The 23,111-nt window shown below is 47.8% G+C and overlaps 1 protein-coding gene, 1 long non-coding RNA gene and 1 pseudogene across 3 annotated transcripts; 2 read left to right on the forward strand and 1 right to left on the reverse strand.

Annotated features, from left to right (window-relative positions):
• Window positions 1–7,525: 7,525 nt before the first annotated feature.
• On the reverse strand, window positions 7,526–10,045 carry CUNH16orf54 (chromosome unknown C16orf54 homolog). Of its 2 annotated transcripts, none has more exons than XM_024744538.1 (2): window positions 9,911–10,045; window positions 7,526–9,280 (listed from the first exon to the last, which is right to left on the reverse strand). In XM_024744538.1, exon 2 carries the CDS (start codon window positions 9,278–9,280, stop codon window positions 8,606–8,608), a length of 675 nt encoding a protein of 224 aa, XP_024600306.1. In that variant the 5' UTR covers window positions 9,911–10,045; the 3' UTR covers window positions 7,526–8,605. The 2 variants fall into 2 exon arrangements, with proteins under 2 accessions (XP_024600306.1, XP_024600307.1); XM_024744539.1 differs by having other exon boundaries at window positions 9,906–10,033.
• Window positions 10,046–10,151: 106 nt separating this feature from the next.
• LOC112399374 (uncharacterized) lies at window positions 10,152–20,109 on the forward strand. Its single transcript, XR_003003205.1, has 3 exons — window positions 10,152–10,642; window positions 15,594–15,704; window positions 18,750–20,109. It is a non-coding gene; the product is annotated as an uncharacterized LOC112399374 (long non-coding RNA).
• Window positions 20,110–22,647: 2,538 nt separating this feature from the next.
• On the forward strand, window positions 22,648–22,748 carry LOC112399473 (uncharacterized; annotated as a pseudogene).
• Window positions 22,749–23,111: the final 363 nt, after the last annotated feature.

Consider the following 23,111-nt stretch of genomic DNA (forward strand, 5'->3'; position numbering starts at 1 on the left):
CATCCATCTACCCATCCCCCTTCCCACCCCTCCACCCACCCACCTACTGGGGTACTCAGTCTAGAGGGTCAGGGAAGACAAGAGGTCAGACCGAGTTGGCAGAGTCAGTGAACTCAATGGGCACGAGCTTTAGTGAGCCAAGGCCTGTGAAAGCTGAAAGCATTTAAAAACGGCAAGGCATTATTAGCAAACCACACTATATCTGAAAAAAAATTCAACTTTGGACCTTTGAAAAATCCCACTGTGCTATTATGCGGTGTGGACGCGTATATTAATTTTATTGCTAGCCCTCCAAGACAATACAGTAGGTAAAACTCCATAAATGTTTCAGTACCTACGTACTTTGTTCTAATCACTTCCTGAGGAACAGAACATTTTGGCAGTTAGTAAGTAACTGCTTTTGAGACCTGCTTTCTGAGGCCCTAAGTAACTCAGCTTGTAAGACCAGACTACAAAGATCTGAAGAGAATCTGATCGTGAAGCTGTGAATAACATCTCGCTGTGCACGTCAGATTTACCCCGGATAATGTGGGCTTGCTTTATTCAGGTAGGTAGCGCTCTTTGGATCCCTGGACCTAGTATAGCACACTTAGAAAATGATCAGAGGCAGAGATCCTCACGTATACCTCTAGTTTGGTGGGTCACTGGGTAGCCTATTTCTTCTCCCAGCTCTTGAGCCAGAATTTCTCGAAGACTTAACACCAACAAAGAACCATCCCATAAGTCACTTGCTTCTTGACATTTGGCTGTTTTTTAACCAAGGGAAAGATTCTCTTTGGGAATACCACATCAGTATATAAAGAACAATGCTGGTTTCTTAAAGGCTGGATAAAAAGTCATGCTTCCCACATTAAAAAAACAAACAATAAAGGCCCCTGAACTGTAATCTCACCAAGAACCAAAAATATCCTATTTTTATTTTTTGCATGATTTGCTTTGTTTTCTCGGAATATTAGAAGCCAGAAGGGGAACTCATTGAGACTTGGCAGCTTTTTAGGTAAAGGACTGTACTAACGGATTTTTGTATTATTGGTATAGTAATTACCCAAATGCATGGAAGATTTCAAGGGCTAGACTAAGTCTTGCATTTTAAAATTCCAATCTAAGTCATTCCAATGGATGAAAAATCCGTCAGGGGAAAGATAGAAGATGCAAAAGAACTGTTTCAGTGACCTATCTGAGGCAGCAGTTCAGGGATGCTTTGTGGATGATAATGAAAACAGAAGCAAAAGAGGTCCACACATCTTCCGACACGTCATTGATCCTCTCCTGTGTTTTCACCTGTTAATTATTGCTTGCCGGATGTGGTGAATTTCACCTTGCTCAGCACCAGATAGTTTTCCGTATGATTTGTTAGGCAGATCCAAAGCAGTGCTCAGTCTAGTGGATTATTTTCTACTACTAAGCCAAGACTTTCCCACGTGCACTGCCCAAGCCCTTGTGACGTTTTCCAGTCTGGCTGGTGGGAAGAGGCCCTGGCTTTGTGTGAGGCCCTGGGCACTGCTGCCTCAGTCTTTTCACATGGCTCTTCTCTGGGCCTCGGGTGGTTTTCTCACACATGTGTGTTGATCAGTTCTTTGCTGAATAATACGCGAGGACCCTCAGCAGATCTTGGGGTTCTCTCTTCTCTGAGCCCGCAGTTTGGAAACTCTCTCAAGCAGTAAGCTGGACAATCTTAAAAGGACAAGTCCCCTTTCCTTCCTCCCTCCCTCCTTCCTTCCCTCCTTCCCTCTCTCTCTCTCTCTTTCTTTTTTATATTTTGGCTGTGCCGCATACCTTGCAGGATCTCAGTTCCCTGACCAGGGATTGGACCCGGGCCATGGCAGTGATGGTGCCAGATTTCAACCACTAGGCCCCCAGCGAACTCCCTCCTTTGTTTTCCTTTCCCTCTGGGATTTCGTTGTTTTCATGACTGTCTTTCATTGGTTGGTGTTCAGTGTTTTGAAAACTGTTGTTCCATGTGTTTTGTCTGGTTTGGTGGTGGCAGTGGAGGTTGTTTCAGGCAGAAGGGTAAACCCAGTCCCTGTTCCTCCACTTGGTGCAAAGGGGAGTCCTGGTGGCGCCCGTATTCCTTGATGCTCCTCAGGTGGTGCCAGTGTGAGGCACCTCACAGACCTCTTTCTTCTGCCTGAAATGCTTCTCTCCATTGCATAGAATCTTTCATTATTTCCTCCCCTCCGTTTTCTCTGTTCTCTTTTTCTGGAACTTCTATTAGGTAAATATTGAATGAATTGATCCTTTATCTCTTAATGTTGCTTACCTGTTTTCCATTTCTTTGTCATTTTCCTCTACCTCCTGAGAGATGTTAAAAAACTTTTTCCTCCCACACCTTCCTTTAGAAGGAACTTTTTCATTTGGGCAATCAAATTTGCAATTTCCAAATTATATTAGAATTTCCAATTACAAAAGACATTATGAGGCACTGCCTTCCTAGAAGCCTCTGCCGGTTTTATGGTGTATTATCTTATTTATTTGTTTCCTCCAAGGCTGGTTCTCTTGTCTCTTCACCTCAATCCTTTTTTGGTGCCACTGAAAATTAGTAAGAGGAGGCCCACATTGTTCTACTTGGCAGCTGAGTGGTTCTAGGTCCCCAGCAGCCCTGTTCCTGGACAGGCTGCAAGCTCTGTGGGCCGGTGTGTTAATTGATTAAAATGCTTCACTTAGAAGCATCAGAGGGTTTTGTCCCCCTCCCCGCCCCCACCGCAGGTGACATTTGGCAATGCCTGGAAACATCCCTTCACAACTAGCGGTATGCAACTGACACCTAGTTGCTACAGGCCGGAAATGCTGCTAAATATCCCACAATGTACAGGAACACAAAGAATTATCTGGCTCAAATGTCAACAGCGTGAAGGTGGGGAAAACCCTGATTTAAGATCATCTGAGAGCAGGACGTCCCACCTCCAACCACCAAAGTCCAACACAAAGAGGGACCCTCCACACCCACTTCAGGAGCCTTCCCAGGCACTTGTTCAAGTTTGGTTTTCTGTTTTTTGGGTTTTTAAAATATTTATTTATTTATTTTGGCTGCGCCAGGTCTTAGTTGCGGCACTGCAGGATCTTCCTTGCGGTATGCGGGCTCATGGTTGCAGCATGCGGACTCTTAGTTGCAGCATGCAGGATCTAGTGTCCCGACCAGGGATCGAACCCAGGCCCCCTGCATTGGGAGTGCGGAATCCTACGCATTGAATCACCAGGAAAATCCCTCAGGTTTGTCCAGAAGAGATCTCCGACCGGTGTTTCCTGAGCCACACGTGGCCTACAGGCTTGTTTCTTTGGATTTTATAGGTTTATAGATTCATATACATATATATAAAGTGGTCTTAACATTTTGGTTGATTTTACCTAAAAACCCAAATTTCTAGCTTCTGCTGGAAAATCAGAAGGATGGACATGATTGGTGGAGCTGAGTAGCAGCTGCCCTTACAGACAGGTGTGAAGTCTTTTCTCACCTATGTCCCCTGGTCCACATCACTCTTCACCTATATCTCTGACTTGGCCTATTTATGCATGTGAATTCATGACCCCTGTGGTTGTTTGATTTTTTTGGGGGGGCATGTCGTGTTTTAATACTGGGGTAAATACTGACTCTGTAATCAAGGATGACTGTGGAGAGGTTCTGAGATAATCTTTTTTTTTTTTTTTTAAATAAGTTTATTTGATTTGGGCTGCATTGGGTCTTCGTTGCTGTGCGCAAGCTTTGTCTAGTTGTGATGAGCGGGGGCTTCTCTTCATTGCAGTACAGCGGCTTCTCATTGTGGTGGCTTCTCTTGTTGCAGAGCACGGGGGCACGGGCTTCAGTAGTTGTAGCACACGGGCTCTAGCGCGCAGGCTCTGTAGCTGTGGTGCATGGGTTTAGATGCTCCGCAGCATGTGGGATCGTCCCAGACCAGGGCTCGAACCCATGTCCCCTGCATTGGCAGGCAGACTCTTAACCACTACGCCACCAGGGAACTCCCTGAGATAATCTTTTAGTTAATCATCTTGTTTTCTCTCCCACTGGTACTATTACTTTAGAATAATGGCAGGATGTCTGTAGGAGGACCATATCTGCCACAGTCAGAGGCAGAGACTTGGGGATCATCAGGGAGGCCAGGAGCTGAAGCTATGGGTGTCAGTGGGATTGCCCAGGAAGACTGTGTCCAGGGAAAGCAAAGGCTGAAGAAGGCAGAGAGCAAAAGAATCAGAGAAGATGGCAGAAAGAGGGAAGGGAATTCAGATGTACGTGGAGTCACAGAAGCCAAGGGAAGAGCACATGTCAAAAAGGGAATCAGGACTTCCCTAGTGGTCCAGTGGGTAAAACTCTGTGCTTCCACTGCAGGGGCCGTGGGTTCAATCCCTGGTCGGGAACTAAGATCCCACATGCTGCATGGTGTGGCCAAAATGTTAAAAAAAAAAAAAAGAATCAAAACGTCTAATGCTACCCACAGGAGGCTGAGCGGTATCCTTTGATTAAAATGTGTAGGTCATGATTTGGGGGAAAGCAGTTTCTAGAGAGTGCAGGAAGTGTATAGAAGCCTGTGGCAGGTTGCAGAGTGATGGGAAGATGAGAAAATGTAGACTGCTAGGACAGACAGCTCTTTCCAGAAGTTTGGCTGCAAAGATTTGAACTTGGTTATAGAGGAAATCATCTGTTTTTTGTGATATTTTGGATGGTATAACCTGACAACACATCCCTGCTGTGAAACATCTAGAAATGCTACATAAAATCAAGCAAACATCCTTTACAAAGCACAGCTGGGTTTCAAGAAACTAAGGGGAATCCCTGGAGCCACACACGAAGAGGTAAATTGAAAACCAAAGCTAAGGGAGCTCATGGGCAGTTGTAGATCTTGGCAAAATGAAGGGTTTGGGTTTTATATCCACGGAGATTTTGGAGGCCTTACCTGGGGCGTTGAAAACTGAGACCCTAATATACAGCTCAGCCCCTTAAAGGGTGGCAACCCTCAGTGGAAAAGCAGATTAGGGAAAAAAAAAAATCTTTCCATCAGCCCATAAAGCACAAAAGAACCTCGTGGGTCTCACCCTGAGATCTAGAGGCAATAGAAAGTCTCCCCTGAGAATTCATAACCAAAGGTGTGCCCTCATTTAAATTTGGGGTTCAAATTTACACCACTTGCATAGTCTCGGAAGCCCAAATAAAATGAACAAATAATGTGGTCCAGGGTTGGTTATTCCCCTGGAGCATCCTTGGCAGGAGCAAACACAGAAGCTCGCTAGAGAGACACCCTGGAACTAGTCACCTGGATTCTTACTAAGGCCCTGTTGAAGCTGAGTTCACAGCCCCAACTTAGAAAACAAGAGGAAGCCATCTATCACAAAGGAGAGTGAGCAGACACCCTAGAACTTGGAACTCCAGAATTATTGGGTAAAGGACCATACAGGAAGTGCGTTTCATTTTATTTTATTTTTAAAATTTATTTATTTATTATTTTTGGCTGCGTTGGGTTTCGTTGCTGTGTGCAGGCTTTCTCTAGCTCTGGCAAGCGGTGGCTTCTCTTGTTGCATAGCATGGGCTGTAGATAGGCAGGCTTCAGTAGTTGTGGTACGTGGGCTCAGTAGTTGTGGCTCACGGGCTCTAGAGCTCAGGCTCAGTAGTTGTGGTGCACAGGCTTCATTGCTCCACGGCATGTGGGATCTTCCCAGACCAGGGATCGAACCCATGTCCCCTGCATTGGCAGGCAGATTCTTAACCACTGCTCCACCAGGGAAGCCCAGGAAGTGCATTTTTTTTTTTTCAGATGTTGGGGGTAGGAGTTTATTAATTAATTAATTAATTTTTTTGCGGTGTTGGGTCTTCGTTTCTGTGCGAGGGCTTTCTCTAGTTGTGGCAAGCAGGGGCCGCTCTTCATCGCGGTGCGCAGGCCTCTCACTATCGCGGCCTCTCTTGTTGCGGAGCACAGGCTCCAGACGCGCAGGCTCAGTAGTTGTGGCGCACGGGCCTAGTTGCTCCACGGCATGTGGGACCCTCCCAGACCAGGGCTCAAACCCGTGTACCCTGCATTAGCTGGCAGATTCTCAACCGCTGCACCACCAGGGAAGCCCCAGGAAGTGCGTTTTAAATGTCAAAAAGCATAAAGGAAGAACTCAACATGAGAAAGTGATAAGATGGTGTTTTGTGTTTTTTTTTTTTAATTTTTGGCCACACCCCAAGGCATGTGGGATCTTAGTTCCCCAGCCAGGGATTGAACCCACACCCGCTGCAGTGGAAGCATGGAGTCTTAACCACTGGACCACCAGGGACGTTCCAGTAAGATGGTGTTCAAAATGAAGAGGAGATGTTTAAAATAAAGAGGAGAAAGGGTAAAACAAATATATCTATGAATCCGTCTACTTATTCATTCATTCTCCTTTCTTTGGGCTCCTGCTGTGTTTTAGATCCTGTTCTGGGTCTGGGGATATAAAGGTGACTTTGGGGACAGCAAGCTGGACTTTGCCTCAGGGAGATCACATTCATCCATGCATGGGAGTAGGTATCCATCTTCCATCTTACTGTATCCTTAGATGTCACAGCTAGAAAAGTCCCAAGAGAGCATCTGTTCAACTTTCAACTCTCTTTTTGTAAAGAGAAAGAATGTGAGGCCCAGTAATACAAAAAGTACTTTTCTCCAAGAGTGAGTGATAGAACCAGATAGAGAACTGGGGCCTTGTCCCTGGTGTCCCTTCCCCACCATCCTGCCTCTGCTGAGCCCTTGGCATGCAGGCCTCTAAGCTCTGAGCGTGGTATCTCAGTTCTGTGTCCCTGAGGGACTGTTCATACTTCCTGGGCAGAGTCCCCACAACCCAGTCCTGTCAGCTAACGGTGACAACGAGAAGTGACATAGTTACCTGGCTTGTGAGTGACAGAGGTGGGACAGCAGCCCTGATCTTGTATCAGTTATGTCTTCCTGTCTTATCTCACCTCCCTCCACCCCCACCCCTGCCACTAGAGAGACTGAGATCTCCCTGAGGGCGGGGGCCAGGTCTGATTCCTCCCTCCTCAGGGCCTGGCTCAGGGAAGATGCTGGGAACACAGGCTGGATGAGTGCAGCCGGGGGTGGGGGGGTGGATGTCCCTCAGCCAGGGGGCTTCTAAAGCCCTGGCTGCTAGTCCAACTCCTGGCATCCAAGGGGTGAGAAGGGAGGTCCAGGCCCAGGTGCTCTCTGGCCCTCTGAGGAGGAAGAGCAGAGTGTTGGCCTCTGCCTGACAGCATTTCCGGGGTGTGGGTGAACTTGGTGGCGGGGCGGGGGAGTTCCTGGCCAGCATTAAGTAGCACAGGATGGCTGCTCCCCATGCAGAGCTCTCATCCATCACAGCACTTCTCAAGGGTGGTCTCAGGGTGGCACCGGAATGTCTAACACTTTCCTAATACTTGCTGAGCCTTTTGACAAAGAAGAGCAGATCTCTGGGTCGATGCCTCCAGCAGGAAACAATGTCTGCTTAGAACTATATACCTTTGTTTACACTGTATTTATTTCCATGTTTTACCTTCTATTTCTGACAAGTGATACTTGGTTTTCCATTTACAGAAGTGATACAAAACAGATTCCTTGTAAAATGAATTTATTAAGCAAATGGTAAACCAATTTAAAGAAAAATATAAAGTACAGGTGGTAACTGACATGGCAAAATCCTAACATTCAGGACTAAGGTTTGAGAAGTCAGAGCCCAGCGAATGGAAACTCCTTCGCCTCCCCCCAACACCTGGCTCTGCGCCCAGAGGGGAGGTCAGCTGATACAGATATTGGGGCTCCATTTTTGTGGGGTGGAGCAACATAAGTAAGCCTGTCTTGGGGCAACTCTGTCTCTCTGGACCACTCCAAGAAGCTGGGAGGGAAGACGGCCAGGGGCCACGTTCTGGGAGAATGTTCCTTTCCACACCGGATCAAACTCAGATCTCCTTGGCTTGGGCTTCCCTCACCGTGGAAGGGTAAGATCCAGAGGGCTGAGACGCGGCGGCCTCAAGAGGACATGCTGCCCACCGGCCTTTTGCGACTCCGGGTCCCAGGTGCAGGCAAGAGATGGCCTCTTGTTGCGAGGTGGGGGTCAAAGCCACAGTTTATATGTAATAAGATGCTCTTTTGCCTGACCTTGACCTCTCTGTATGTGTTTTTCTGGAGGGAGGGTGTGGCTCTGGGAAGCTGAATTCCTGTCATCTCCTGCTAGCACGGCTGACACTTGTCATCACCACGCTCTGTTCTTCAGCATCCTCAGGACCCTCACTCCAATGTCGGCATCTTAGGTCCACACTGAAGGAGGGTGGGAGCCGCGGCGCTGATGCTATTTCCTGTCTGTCTGGTACCTTGAGTTCTTAATCTGGAATGTGATCGTGGCAGTTTCTGGCCCAGAGGAGGCCTCAACTCCAGTTCTCTAAGCCACCGCCCGGGCAGATAAGCAAAGGCACCTCTGAGCTTGCCCCGCAGCGCAGGCTCTGTCCACACCCAGGTTGCCCAGGCCCAGATCCAGGGGAACGGAAACCCAGAAGTTAAAGGCCTGGGAGGGGCATTCTTTCCCGGGGCCTCAGCTGTCAGCTCAGGTTCTCAGGAGCCTCAGGGTCTTAGGATCCCTCTGAGGTTGGGCCTCCCCCAGGGGTCTCTGGGAGGCCAGTCCTCCAGGCCCTGGGGATTCAGAAACTCACGCTGGTCCGGGCTTCACGCCTCCAGAAAGCTGAGATCTGCTCCAGGGTGACCCGAGGCTGGAGGCCCCACTCAGGATTGGGGCTTCCTGGCCGCAGCCTCGGGGCCTGGGGGCTCCCTGGATATGCACTGGCCTCTGGCCTCTGTTCGGGCTCAGCCCAGCTCACCAGGCCTGGGGTGTGGGGCCTCTCCTCCCAGACCTGGGGCCTCCAGAAGGTGCTACGGGTTGGGGCGTTTGGTGGGGTCTGGGGGACCAAGGAGCTGGGAGGGGAGTATGGGGCTGAAGGGGCAGGTGGGGCTGTCACTCGTGCCTCCAAGGCACCCCCCTGGGTGGGTGGGTCTGGGGCCCGGTCCATCAGCAGGGGGACCGCGGAGCCATACCAATCCTCGGAGCGCTCTCGGGGGGTGCCCGTAGGCTCAATCCATAGCTCTCCTCCTGGGCGCCAGACCAGGGTGGGTGCGCAGATGCTGGGGTCTGGGCGGAGGGAGCGGCGGAACAGGCGTTCGGCCAACACAGCTGTGGTCAGGAGGAAGACAGCAGCCAGGGCGGCCAGGGCCAGCATGATGGGGACACAGGGCCCGCAGGGCAGCGGGGGCCATGAGGAGGCCTCTGATGCAGGCGGCCCCTCCATGTGCCCAGAGGGCTGCTCTGGGGTCGGAGGCATCTGGAGAGATGGGATCAGGAGAGGAAGCACATGAGACAGGGTTGGCACGATCAGGAGACAGAGGGGCCAGGGGAGCAGGGTTCAGCAACATCTGGCTGGAGAAACAGACCCAGGCAGACAGAGGAGCCCAGAGGACCCAGAAACGGCGGGAAGGAGCCAGATGGCCAGAGAGATGGGGCCCACCTCGGTCTGCAGCCGGGCCCTCCTGTTCAGAACCCCCAGGCCCTTTCTGGAAGCTGCATTTTCCTCCCAGACTCCAGGGTGCCTCAGACAAAACTGAACTCAAACTCAAAGAACCCAAGGACTTCTTTCCTCCTGTCTCAGCCCACTCATGTCTTGCTTAGAAGAAGTGCTGGGTGAGGAAATGAGAGCCTCCGTCCCAGCTCTGCCCCTGCGTGTGGGCCCCGCTCCTGGCCACCTTGGCGGCGCCCTGGCTACTCCTTTGCCCTCACAACTCTCCTTGGAGTTGGTCTTGTTCTCTGCAGGCTCCCCTGAGTTTGCTGTTGTGCCAGGTCTCAGGTGCCACCTCTGCACCTGTCCCCGCCTCTCTGGCTTTGCCCAGTCTCTGTCTGCCTCTGGCTGTCCCCCAGGTCCCCCACCTGCAGGGGCCTCCTGCATTCCTCACCTCACCTCAGTCAGTCTCTGGGCTCCTGGCTCGCCCTCAGAGCCGCTCTTCCCTGTGCGAGCCAAGGGTGCAGGGCAGCTGCCTCAGATGAGGGCGGAAGGGAGGGTACCACCTGTTGCTCGGCAACTGTGCCCTGGATCTCCCAGCCCCCGCAGAGTGTTTCCAAGGCAACCTGGGGGGATGTGGTCACTGCGGTGGGGAGGCGTTTCCTGGTGAGAGGTGGGGCCGGAATGGGCAGTGGTTCTGTTGAATTCAGTGTCACCCCACAGTCAGGCCCCAGGCCCCAGAACAATTACCTGGAAGCCAAGAGAGAGAGACAGAGCCCATCCAGACCACCAAGGTGGCTCGTTCTGTCCTGCTCGCAGGTGGCTGCTGTGTCCCTGCCCTGCCCACCGGGCCCCGCCATACCCACTCCTGCTATCTGTCCCCACACACCCTCCTGCTTGCCCACCTTCTCCATGCATTTCACAAACATATATCTTCTTGTCCTCAGACCATTTAGCCCCAATTTTGGCTGGAAACTATCTGTGAGGTGAGACTCAGGTAGCAAAAATGTCAGGCCTCTGGGAAGGATCCAAGGCTAAACAACATGCTGAGGCCTCTCTCCAGGACCACGAACATTTGTCATCTCGGCTCCTTTCTCCTGGTGCTTAGTGTTGAGGAGAGAATCGTCAGCTCCTGGACTGGGAACCTTTCAGAGACTGTCGAGAATCGACTCACTCACTGACAGATGGTAGGTAGGCCCTAAATAAGGGAGGTGTTGTGTTCTAAGTCACACACCTCATGTATATAGGAGGATGGGGGGGAGCATAGATATAAATTCCTTCTCTGCCAAACAACGTGTACACAACAGAACTCTTCCTACGTACTCAGATTTTGTTTTGCAAAATGACAACCATTTAATGTGAAAGGCTACAAAAAATATGTTGAAATGTTAGTGTCTTACCAAAGAAGGTCACAAAGGCAGCCTGACTCAGATTGCCCTGTCCTTGTGGTTTGGAGGGAAGGGCCAGAAAGAGTACAAAGTGTGGCAGGGGTAGGAGTAGGTGGAAAGGAAAGTCCCAAGGCTCTGGCCTTAATAGGCATCACCCACCGAGATTAGAATTTGATGAGATTATAAGCCTTAAAATAAAACCTGAGCTTAATACCACTGAACTGGATATGTACAAGTGGTTAAGATGGTAATTTTTGTGTGATATGTATTCATGACGATAAAAAGTTTTCCTTTTAAAAGAAATTCCAAATAAATAAAACCTGAAAATTGTTATGTATGTTCTCTTGTAATTAGTCTTTCTTTAAAAAAAAAAATTAAAGCTCTAGAACAGTAAACATTATTCAAAACCACAGGGCTTCCCTGGTGGCACAGTGGTTAAGAATCCACCTGCCAATGCAGGGGACACGGGTTCCAGCCCTGGTCCGGGAAGATCTCACATGCCGCGGAGCAACGAAGCCCGTGCGCCACAACTACTGAGCCCGCGTGCCACAGCTACTGAGCCCGCGCACCTAGAGCCTGTGCTCTGCAACAAGAGAAGCCACCGCAATGACAAAGAGAAGCCCCCGTTTGCCACAACTAGAGGAAGACTGCACATAGCAACAAAGACCAAATGCAGCCCAAAATAAATAAATTAAATAAACTAAACAAACAAACAAACAAACCAGAAAGACCAGGTATGATTTTTTTTTGTTGTTGTTCCTAAGGTATCAAACTGGCTGTTTTGATTCTTAACTGTTTTTCATCACTTACAAAAAGGCTTAAAAAATTTTAACTGGTTCCTCAAGAAATTAAACATAGAATTACCATATGTCCAGCAATTATATGTCTACATATGTGCAAAAGAATTGAAAGCAGAGACACAAACAGATATTTTCACACTAATGTTTATAGCACAGTTATTCACAAAAGCCAAAAGGTGGAAAGAACTCAAAACGTCCATTGATGGATGAATGGATAAACAAAATGTTTATATTATATATAAAATATTGTTTATATCATACATATTATTCAGGCCTAAAAAGGAAGGAACTTCTGAAACATGCTACAACATGGATGAACCTTGAAAGCGTTATGCCAAGTGAAATAAGGCAGACACAAAAGGACAAATACTGTAGGATTCGACTCATATGAGGTCCCTGGAGTGGTCAGGCTCCAAGAAACAAAAAGTAGAATGGTGGTTGCCAGGAGCTGGGGGGAGGGGAATGGGGAGCTGGTGTTTAATGGGTCTAGAATTTCAGTTTGAGGACTTCCCTGGTGGCCCAGAAGTTAAGGCTCCTCGCTACCAATGCATGGGGCATGGGTTCAATCCCTGTTCGGGGAACTAAAATCTTGCATGCTGCATGGTGCCACCAAAAAAAAAAGTTCTGGAGATGGAGGATGGTGATGGGTGCACAAAAATGTGAATGCACTTAAACATTGTTAAAAAATGGGGGAATTCCCTGGGGGTCCAGTGGTTAGGACTCAGTGCTTCCACTGCAGGGGGCACAGGTTCAATTCCTGGTCGGGGAACTAAGATCCCATAAGCTGTGCAGTATGGCCAAAAAATTAAAAAATAAATAGGTAATAGAATAAAAATTGTTAAAATGGTAAATTTTATGGTATATATATTTTACCACCATGAAAACTTTAAATCATAGTATAGAAAATTGAAACATAAAGAGGAAAATGATTCCTTACAATTTCCTCACTCCCAAATAAACCTGCATTTTTTTTACAGGCTTCTTTCTGCAAAGTAGGGAGCAAAACCCAGGTATTCTGACCCCTAGCTTCCTCCCCCTCCACCATGCAAGAATTTCTGCAAAAAGGAATCAGGAAGTTACTCAAGGAGTGTGTGTAAAAGGGAAGTCTCTGGTCAGGAGTCTGGAAAACAGGCCTTTGTGTGGGAGTCTTCTGGTCGACCTGGGATGAGCCTGGCTGTGCTTGGAACCAGTTAAACTTTTTTTTTTTCCTTAAAGCTCTTCCACTTTAATCTCCTTTAGGATTTTCTTTGAACACCATATGCATTTTATTTCCCCCCACCCTTTATTTTCTTTTTTGGCCCACCTCACGCGACATGCGGGATCTTTAGTTCCCCAACCAGGAATCAAACCCGTTCCCCCTGCAGTGGCAGCATGGAGTCTTAACCATTGGACTGCCAGGGAAGTCTCATTTTTCTTTTTTAATTGAAATACAGTTGTTTTACAATGTTGTGTTGTAAAACTCTATTTCTCATACACTGTGCAGCTGGCCCATGGGCTGCTGTGTGCAGAGTTCTGCCCTTGGTGCTCTTCACTCCTAAGTGTATGTGGTGGTTTTTAAATATTTATTTATTTATTTAGGCTGCGCCGGGTCTTAGTTGCGGCGTTTGGGATCTAGTTCCCTGACCAGGGATTGAACCCGGGCCCCTGCATTGGGAGCGCAGGATCTTACCCACTGGACCACCAGGGAAGTCCTTATGTGGTGGTTTTAAAACATGTCTCCAAATTCCTTTTCACTCCTCCTGTCAGAGGTAGAATCTCATCCCCTGCCTTGTGAATATGGGCTGGCCATTGTGACTCACTTCTTTTTTTTTTTTTAATTTTATGCATTTATTTTTTGGCTGCATTGGGTCATCATTGCGGTGCACGGGCTTCTCACTGTGGTGGCTTCTCTTGTTGCGGAGCACCGGCTCTAGGCATGAGGGCTTCAATAGCTGTGGCTCGCAGACTCTAGTTGTGGCGCACAGGCTTAGTTGCTCCACAGCATGTGGGATCTTCCCAGATCAGGGATCGAACACATGTCCCTTGCATTGGCAGGCAGATTCTTAACCACTGCGCCACCAGGGAAGTCCCATGACTCACTTCTAATGACTAGAATTCAGCAGAAGTGACAGTATGGCTGCCACGGCTAGGTTAAAAAATAGGGAGAGTGCTGTTCCCACGTGGCTTGGGCTCATTCTCACTCTCTACTCATCCTTGAAACCCAGTCACCATGTGTGAGGAAGCCTAGGACACAAGTAGGTGCCCTGGTTAAAGTCCCAGCAAGGGTCCCAACTGACAGCCAACGTCAACTCTCTGACCCGTAAGCAAGCTCCTTTCCAGATGACTCCAGTCCCAGGCTTCCAGCCACGTCAGCGGACGCCGAGTTATCCCCACTCAGCCCTGGCCAAAAAGCAGATTCATGAGAAAAAAAAATATTGCTGTCTTAGGCCACTAAGTTCGAGGGTGGGTTTGTAGCAGAGAAATAGATAATCTGGAACATTCTACATCAGTGTTTCTCACCAAGTGAGTAAGGACAGTACTTCAGAATAACCTGTGGGGCCTTCTCCAGGGTTCATTCTTCATCCCTATTCTTCCCCCACCCCATTCTATTACACTGTTTTAGGGCCTGAATTGGGGAGGGTGAGGAGGAACATGGTAGCCACGAGAGCACTGAGTTGGTTAAGAAATCCCACAGGTGATTCAGATACGCCCTCCCTGTGGATGAAATCCACTAGACCTGCTCTGTCCAATATGGTAGCCATTAGCTAGGTGTGGTTCTTCAAATTCAGATTCAGTCAAGTAAACCATTCAGCTCTTCAGTCTCACTAATTACATTTCATTTAATTAAGCCACTAATTACGTTGCAGCTAGTGGCCACTGTATGGACAGTGCAGCTACGGAACATTCCCGCCATCACAGAAAGCACTATTGGGCAGTGCTGCTTTAGAACCTGGCTTCCCAGACGGTCAGCAGCACCCAGAGAAAGCATCAGAACGCACACTCTCAGGCCCCGCCCAGACCTACTGGATCAGAAGCTGTATCTTATCAGGATACCCAAGTGACGTGTGGGCGCATGAATGTCTGAAAAGCACGGCACTAGCCAGTTCTCAACCTTGGCCGTAGGTTAGAAGCACCCCGGGAGCTTTTTTAAAAGATTGAGGCTTGGACTCCCCTGGCGGTCCAGTGGTTAAGACTTCACACTTCCACCGCCGGGTGCACAGTTCTGATCCCTGGTCAGGGAACTAAGATCCTGCGTGCTGTGCACCGCAGCCAAAAAAAAGCCTGAGGCTGAAGCCACACCTCAGACCAAGTAAATCAGAATGTCTGGGGAGGGACCCAGGCATCAGTCGTTAAGGTTTTCCAGGTGATTTCAATGGGTGGCCAAGGTTGAGACCCACTGCTATGGTCTACATCCTCTGGGGGGTCCAACAGCTTCTGCCCTGCAGTGGACACCTGTTGGATTGTTAGACTGACGCCACTATTTGAGGAAGTGTCTTTTCTGAATGGTTGCAGTAAGAGCTGTCACATTCCTATAATGTCACCCCCGCCACACACACACACTTAACTGTGAGTTGATTGAATGCCTCAGGTAGGCTGGACCAATGAGTTCTTTCCCTTGGAATTTTGGAACTGAGACTGAATGTCTCTGGGTGACTGAATCTGTTAGATGTGAGGGTTGGGAACTCTCAGTGCTCCCTCTCCCATCACGCGGACCAGAGAGAGGAGCACTGGAGAGAAAGAGAGAGATTTCCGATGCTGTTTGAGTCTCTGGTTCCATTTCCCTCCAGATGCCCAGCTATAGTCTTGTCCTCGGCTCATGCGTCCTTATAATACATTTCCCTTTGTGCTTAATAGTTTGGGTTGGGTTTCTGTGACCTGCAACCTGCAAATGCTATTTAATATAATCCTAGGCCTGTTAAATATGTTCCAGAACAGAATTTATTTTTTTTTAAATTTTGGTCTCATGGCTTGCAGGATCTTAGTTCCCCAACCAGGGATTGAACCCGGGCCCACAGCAGTGAAAGAGTCCTAACCACTGGATCGCCAAGGAACTCCTGGAACAGAATTTCGAACTAGATCCCACAGGTAACTCAAAGTTACTAAGTAAAAAACTGCTTTATTATTATTGTACAGAACATTTCTTTTTTTGTACTTTTCTATATTGTGTAATATTTCATAGTATTAAGAAGGCTTCCTGGGTAAAACTGCCTGATTTATTTGGGCAGCAGGCAGACAGGGGAGGGGAAGAAGCAGGCTTTCCCAGCAGTGCAGCCTCTCTGAGGAAACATCTGTTTGCAAAACTGGAGTTCTGGGCCATGTCTTCTCCAGTCAGAAGTTCCAGATGATGCCAGGCCCAGTGTATGTGGACCTCAAAGGAACAGAGATTTGGGGGCTTGGTGAGCTACCCACTGGGGTTCTGCTCACTTTTAGACTTGCTAAAGGAATTGCTAACTGACTGTCTGGTACCCCCTTCACTTCTGCTTGGATCCCACCTGCCTAATCTGGCCATGCCTACACCTTAATAGCTCTCTGTAGCGCTAAACTGAAGCCCCATCTGGAGATAACTGGACCTGATGGATCTTGAGGAAACGATCATTTGAGCTGAGTATGTTGGGGGGGGGCCTGCCCACAAGGTGGCTTTTGTGGGTCCTTTTTCTCTGCCATGATGCTACTTGAAAAGTTAATGAGGTATATTCCAGACTGAGGCTCTCAGTGGCCAACACCTACACTCTATGATGCGTCGTTGCCCACCAGATGTTTCCAGGAGAAAGGAGGGCCCAAGGGGCTACCACAACTTCCCCAACTCCTATGTGTACTGAGCCTGGCCATACTCAGGTTCTTGGCCTGATTCTGGCGGAGGTGGATGCTCTCAAGAAAACATCAAGGGACTTCCCTGGTGGCACAGTGGTTAAGAATCCGTCTGCCAACGCAAGGGACACGGGTTCGAGCCCTGGTCTGGGAAGATCCCACATGCCGTGGAGCGACTAAGCCTGTGCACCGCAACTACTGAGCCTGTGCTCTAGTGCCCGTGAGCCACAACTACTGAGCCTGCGTGCCACAACTACTGAAGCCCGCGCGCCTACAGCCCGTGCTCCGCAACAAGAGAAGCCTCCGCAATGAGAAGCCTGTGCACCACAACGAAGAGTAGCCCCCGCTCACTGCAGCTAGAGAAAGCCCGCATGCAGCAACGAAGACCCAACGCAGCCAAAAAAAAAAAAAAAAAAAAAAAGAAAGAAAGAAAACATCAAACTTCATGTCCTTTACCACATACCTGACTATCACTGTCTCATTCATCAGAAAGGATTACTACCTCTATGGGTCATTAGTCACCTGAGATCCAGCTGGAGGACTCACTTGTATTCTGGTTCCAGAAAACTCGTCCATCCAAATTCATCCATCCTCTAGCTCTCCCATCCCAATACCAAGGGGTATCAACTGGATCCTGAATACATCACTCCATTGCTGCACTTTCTACATGTAGCAGCACTGGGTGGCCAGACTTTATTTATTTATTATTGTTTCTATTGAGCCATTATTCACATACTAAAAATTTCACCCTTTTCAGGTGTTCCATTCAGTGGTTTTTAGTGTATTCACAAGACTGCAGCCACCACCACTGTCCAATTTCAGAACATTTTCATCTCCCCAAAAGGAAACTGTATACCCACTAGTAGTCACTCCCATTCCCTCCTCCCCCGCAGTCTCTGGCGACCACGATCTGCTTTTTCTCTATGAATTTGTCTATTCTGGACATTTCATATAAATGCAGTCATACAATTTGTGGCCTTTTGTGTCTTGTATCTTTCACATCGCATAATGTTTTCAAGGTTCATCCATGCTATAGCATGAATCAGTGCTTCACTCCTTTTTTTATCACTGAATAAATATTTCATCATATGAATATTTGTCTTTCCCACTACCTGAAAGTAGAGCATTCTTATGAAGCCTTCCGTAAACTGAAATGACAAAGTGAAGAAGTAATTATCTTAGGACACATCTTGCTAATGGATGCACAGAATAAACCAAGATAAGGCACAGATGCCCACAGACACAGTTGAAAACTATGGTGGCTGGATGCTGAGATGCTGAGTGTAGTTTCTGGGGAAAGAGCTTGGCTGTGCCACTCCCTTGCTTGGGGTATGTGCTGCCTCTATAACCACTCACTGCAAAACAGACACTGAATACTACTCTCACCTTTTGGCTTTTACTATTGTAAAAGTGAAAATCCTCTTCAGATTTCTTTTGGCTAGCAAAAACAGGTACTAATGTAGGTTTTCCTAAAAGCAAAGTGGCATAAAATGAACTTTCAAGAAAAGTGGGGAAGGGACTTCCCTGGCGGTCCAGTGGTTAAGACTCTGCACTTCCACTGCAGGGGGCATGGGTTTGATCCCTGGTTGGGGAACTAAGGTCCTGCAAGCTTCATAGCATGGCCAGAAAGAGAGAGAGAAGAAAGAAAGAAAGAAAGAAAGAAAGAAAGAAAGAAAGAAAGAAAGAAAGAAAGAAAGAAAGAAAGAAAGAGAAAGAAAGAAAGAAAGAGAGAAAGAAAGAAAGAAAGAGAGAGAGGGGCTTCCCTGGTGGCACAGTGGTTAAGAATCCACCTGCCAAATCAGGGGACACGAACAAAGTTCTAGCCCTGGTCCAGGAAGATCCCACATGCCGCTGAGCAACTAAGCCTGTGCACCACAACTACTGAGTCTGCGCACCACAACTACTGAAGCCCGAGCGCCTAGAGCCCACGCTCCGCAACAAGAGTAGCGCCTGCTCCCCGCAACTAGAGAAAGCCCGCGTGCATCAACGAAGACCCAATGCAACCAAAAATAAAGTGAAAGAAAGAAAGAAAGAAAGGAAGGAAGGAGGAAAAGTGAGGGATACCTGTACCACATTTTGTTTATCCTTTCCTCGGTTGATGGACATGTGGGTTGTTTCCACTCTTTGCCTATTACAAGTAATGCTGCTAGAAACATTCAGGTCCAGGTTTTTGGGTGGACATATGATTTCAGTTCCTTTTCTGTACATACCTAGGAGTAGAATTTCTCATTCATATGGTAATTCTATGTGTAACTTTTTGAGGAACTGTGGGTGGCCAAATTTTCAACTGTTAAGTTCATCCACTTCTTACTTTCTGCTCAGAACTCACATTCCTCCAGCAAGGACAGCTCCACACCTTCCCCTTCCACATTGTTGAGGACCTCAATGAACCTGGCTCCTGAGCAAAATGTGGAGGACACCAACCTCAGGCTAGAAGAGCAGCAGCAGCAGGCGCCAGGGGAGACAACCCTTCAGGAAGACGGTGCTGTCTTCCTGCCATGCTTACGCCACCCATCCTGGCTGAAGCCTAAAGACTCCTTCTTAAGCAACGTTACTGCAACCAGAGTTCTGGGTTTCATGCTTCAAGTGGCCTTCATCCACAACCCACAACCCACATCTCACCACTGCCTGCTGAGCAAGGTGTGTTTGGACCTTGCCACACCCACCTGGGGTCAAGAGGCAGCAACCAGGAGTGGCAGGGACGTGATCAGTGGGGGAGGTTCCTGATTCGCACTCCAGACCACACATCAGCACGGCTGAGGGCTCCAAGCAGAATGTTGGTGAAAAGTTGCTTTACACTTCAGAGTTTCAGCTTCTACAGATGAAGGAACATGCAGTCAACCCTCAGCTTCTCCCAACCAGACGGAATTAAACCGCACTCCCTCTTCGTGTTCTCTGTAAAGTGCAGCCTCAGGTGTGAGAAGCAGAGAAGCGGGCAGCAGACGGGCACATTTTATACTTGGACACTGAGGCTTAGAAGGGTTGAGTAGCCTGTCTGGGGTGATTAATGATCCTGTTTTGCCCGGGCCTGTCCTGGTTTTAGCATCGAAAGTTCCATGTCTCAAAATACCCTTAATTTTGGGCAAACTGAGAAAGCTGGTTAGTGTCTTCCTAAGTCACACAACTAGCAAGTGCTGGAGCTGAATCTGAACCCAGATCTCACCATCTCCCATGTCCCCCTCCCGCTGAATGAATGACTTCCTGAGCAGGTCAATCACGTGAAATATATTCAGAGCAACAAGAGATCCAGGTGTTTCCTGATGCTCTTCCCTTCCCTTTTGCCCTCTCTGCAGGGGCGCCCAGACCAGCTGAGAGTTCCATCCCTTACCCAGGGCCATCCTGATGCCTACAGGGAATAAGGACAGGGCCGCTGAGCTCAGGAGAGCTTTATTACTGCCAGGGCCTGCCAGGTCTCACCTACCTGGCTCCCCGAGATCTCAAGAGTCAGAGATTCCAACCTTGAGAGCTGTGAAAAATGATGAGGATGAATTAGAGAGGTCCCAAGTGCCACCTCTTTGGGGAAATCTGGGGAGATGGAAAGAAGCTGGGCTTTGGAACCAGTCAACCCTGGATTTAATCTGAGCTTCCCATCTTTTTTTTATACTTTAAAAAATTTTAATTTTATTTTGGAGTATAGTTGATTAACAATGTTGTGTTAGTTTCAGGTGTACAGCAAAGTGATTCAGTTATACATATACATGTATCTATTCTTTTTCAAATTCTCTTCCCATTTAGGTTGTTACAGAACACAGAGCAGAGGGACTTCCCTGGTGGTCCAGTGGTTAAGACTCCGCACTTCCAAGGCAGGAGGTGCAGGTTCGGGGAACTAAGATCCCCCATGCCATGCGGCGTGGCCAAAAAAAGTAAAAAAAGAATATTGAGCAGAGTACTCTGTGCTGAGCTTCCCATCTTAGAAGCTCCAAGGGACTTGGCAGTCTTCTTAATTTGTGCCTGAATTTCTATTTTTCCCAAATTCCCAACTTGAAGGGCTGTTGAGGAGATAATATTAAATACTTTATATAAAGAACCTCATTTAGCACTTCCGTCCTTGTTTACCTTGACCTAGCATTGCTTCTCATCTCATCTTTCAAGACCATAAAGATCTGCCCCTCCACACTAGGGACCGCCTTAGACCTTCTTACCATTCAGGATTGCTCTACATTGACCATCAAATTCCCCAAGCACTGAGCCTCCCCTTCCTCTTGCTCCACCTGATGGTCCATCTTATTGACACTTCTTTTTCCTGGAGCCCACATCCTGGAGGTCATCACTGACTACCCGCCCTCTTTGACCTCACTCCACTTCCTCTATAACCATGACTTCATTGTGAATCACTTCAACCCCACTCCTTACAGCCTTCCTCATAAACCTTCTGCCTTGAGCCAATACAACCACCTGCCCTTTGTCCTATTGGAGAAAATCACACAACCTACGATAGTCAGTGCCTCTAGTCGCCCTGTAACATGGATCTGGACAACTCTCGTTCCCCTCCCGACAGTTGCTCTTCCAAACATTTCACAGCTTCCCTAAAGAGACCTGCGCAATGCCAACAATTCTCCATCAGCTGATAATCTCTTCTTCTCTCCCCACGAAGAAAGCTGGGGTTTTTGGCAGGAGCCCCAGCTCTCTTCCTTGTTGATTCTCTGCCCTCCAGAATGGGGTTGGCCCCCCTACCCCTTATCCCCACCCTAGCAAGGAGAGATTAGTAATCATAAATATCATGGTCTGCTCTTGGCTTCATTCATGGCTTGCCTGGGGATTCTTACTGCCTTCCTCCAGTTCTTGCAGGCCTATCTGCTCTGATACTTTCCTCCTGTAGTGAAGGAAGGTGTTTCCCACTTTGTACCCTCCACTGACCGTCCTACCCTGTTAAAATGTCTCTATTCCTCCTATGCCCCTGTTCCCAGCCATAAATGATTGTGTCTTCTATGTACCTCACAATTTACTGAACACATTTTTCTATCTCATTTAATCCTCTAAAATAACCCTTTGAAGTGGATCTTTTTAAAAATTATTTATTTATATTGAAGTACTGTTGATTTATAATGTTTCAGGTGTACAACAAAGTAATTCTTTTCCATTATAGGTTATTACAAGATATTGAATATCGTTCCCTGCGCTATATAGTAGATTCTTGCTGTTTATCTATTTTACCTATGATAGTGTGTATCTCTTAATCTCAAATTCCTGTTATCCTTCCCCCACTTTTCCCTTTGGTAACCATAAGTTTGTTTTCTATGTCTGTGAGTCTATTTCTGTTTTGTAAATAAGTTCATTTGTATCTTTTATGAAGAGAATCTTATCATTCCTTTATCAATGACGGTTCAGAGACTTTAAGTAATTTGCTCAAGACAAGTGATAGCGCTGGATGGACCTCAGCCTGCTTCTCTCTTTTCACTCTGCAATCCTGGCATCAGTGACCACGCTTCCCTGGCCACAGGTGGGATGTGCATTTCCTCCTCTGTGCTCCGCTGAATCCCCATATGCCCACCCGCTGTGCTCATTCACCGCACTCTGAAGATGTATTCCTTTATGTTTGCCCCTCATAAGGCTGTGAGCCCCTCCAGGGTGGGAAACTTCATTTCTGTTTTCCAAGTTCCCTCAGTAAATGCTTTTGATCACATCAAGTTCAAGCTACCTTGGCCTGTGTGTCAGGTTAGTTGTGGCTAGTTGACCATTTTGCCTTCACACTTTCATGAAATGAGTGGACATGAAAAAGTGATGATACTAGAGAAAAGGTGCGAGATCTCATGGCCTTGGTACAACAGGGACAAAGCTGAGAAGAACTGCGGATGCTAAAATCAATGACGCAGGCCTCAGTTGGACGTGCAATGGGCTTTAGTTGGTCTGCGCTGTATTCAATTGGGAAGGAAGAAAACGAAATCGAAGCATATGTATAGAAGGCTAGGAATATATGATTTAGGTGTATAACTAAAACACGAGGGGTAATTAGAAATTTTATGATTTTCTCACTTGCCCTGGGTGGAGCCCCTCCTTAGAATGTGAGACTGTGTTGTTTTACTTGCGCACATTTAATTCATATAGAAACAGTCCCTTGGCACTCACCGTGCACTAGGCCATGTTCTGGAGTGAACCCTAAGAGCTGGGTTCAGACCCTTCAGACCCTTCAGATTAGGGCAGAACCCTAAGAGCTGCCCACCCTTCTTTTTTTTTAAGATGAGAAAACAAAAGCAGAGAGAAGTAAAATAACTTGCTACAGGTGCTCACTTCAGCAGCACATTCTAAAACCGTAGAAACAGAGAAGAGTAGCATGGCCACTGTGCGAGGAGGACACAAATTTGTAAAGCATTCCATTTTTTAAAAATTTATTTTACTTGTTTATTTTTGGCTGCGTTGGGTCTTTGTTGCTGCTCGCGGGCTTTCTCTAGTTGCGGCGAGCAGGGGCTATCCTTCGTTGCGGTGCACAGGCTTCTCAATACGGTGGCTTTTCTTGTTGCGGAGCACGGGCTCTAGGCGCGGCCTTCAGCAGTTGTGGCTCATGGGCTCTAGAGCGCAGGCTCAGTAGCTGTGGTGCACAGGCTTAGTTGCTCCGCGGCATGTGGGATCTTCCCGGACCAGGGCTCTAACCCATGTCCTCTGCACTGACAGGTGGATTCTTAACCACTGCGCCACCAGAGAAGTGCAAAGCATTTCATATTTTTATGACCAACTCTCTACAAATTC

Source organism: Neophocaena asiaeorientalis, unplaced genomic scaffold, assembly GCF_003031525.2.
Source record: "Neophocaena asiaeorientalis asiaeorientalis breed wild unplaced genomic scaffold, Neophocaena_asiaeorientalis_V1.1 scaffold91, whole genome shotgun sequence".
NCBI lineage: Eukaryota > Metazoa > Chordata > Mammalia > Artiodactyla > Phocoenidae > Neophocaena > Neophocaena asiaeorientalis.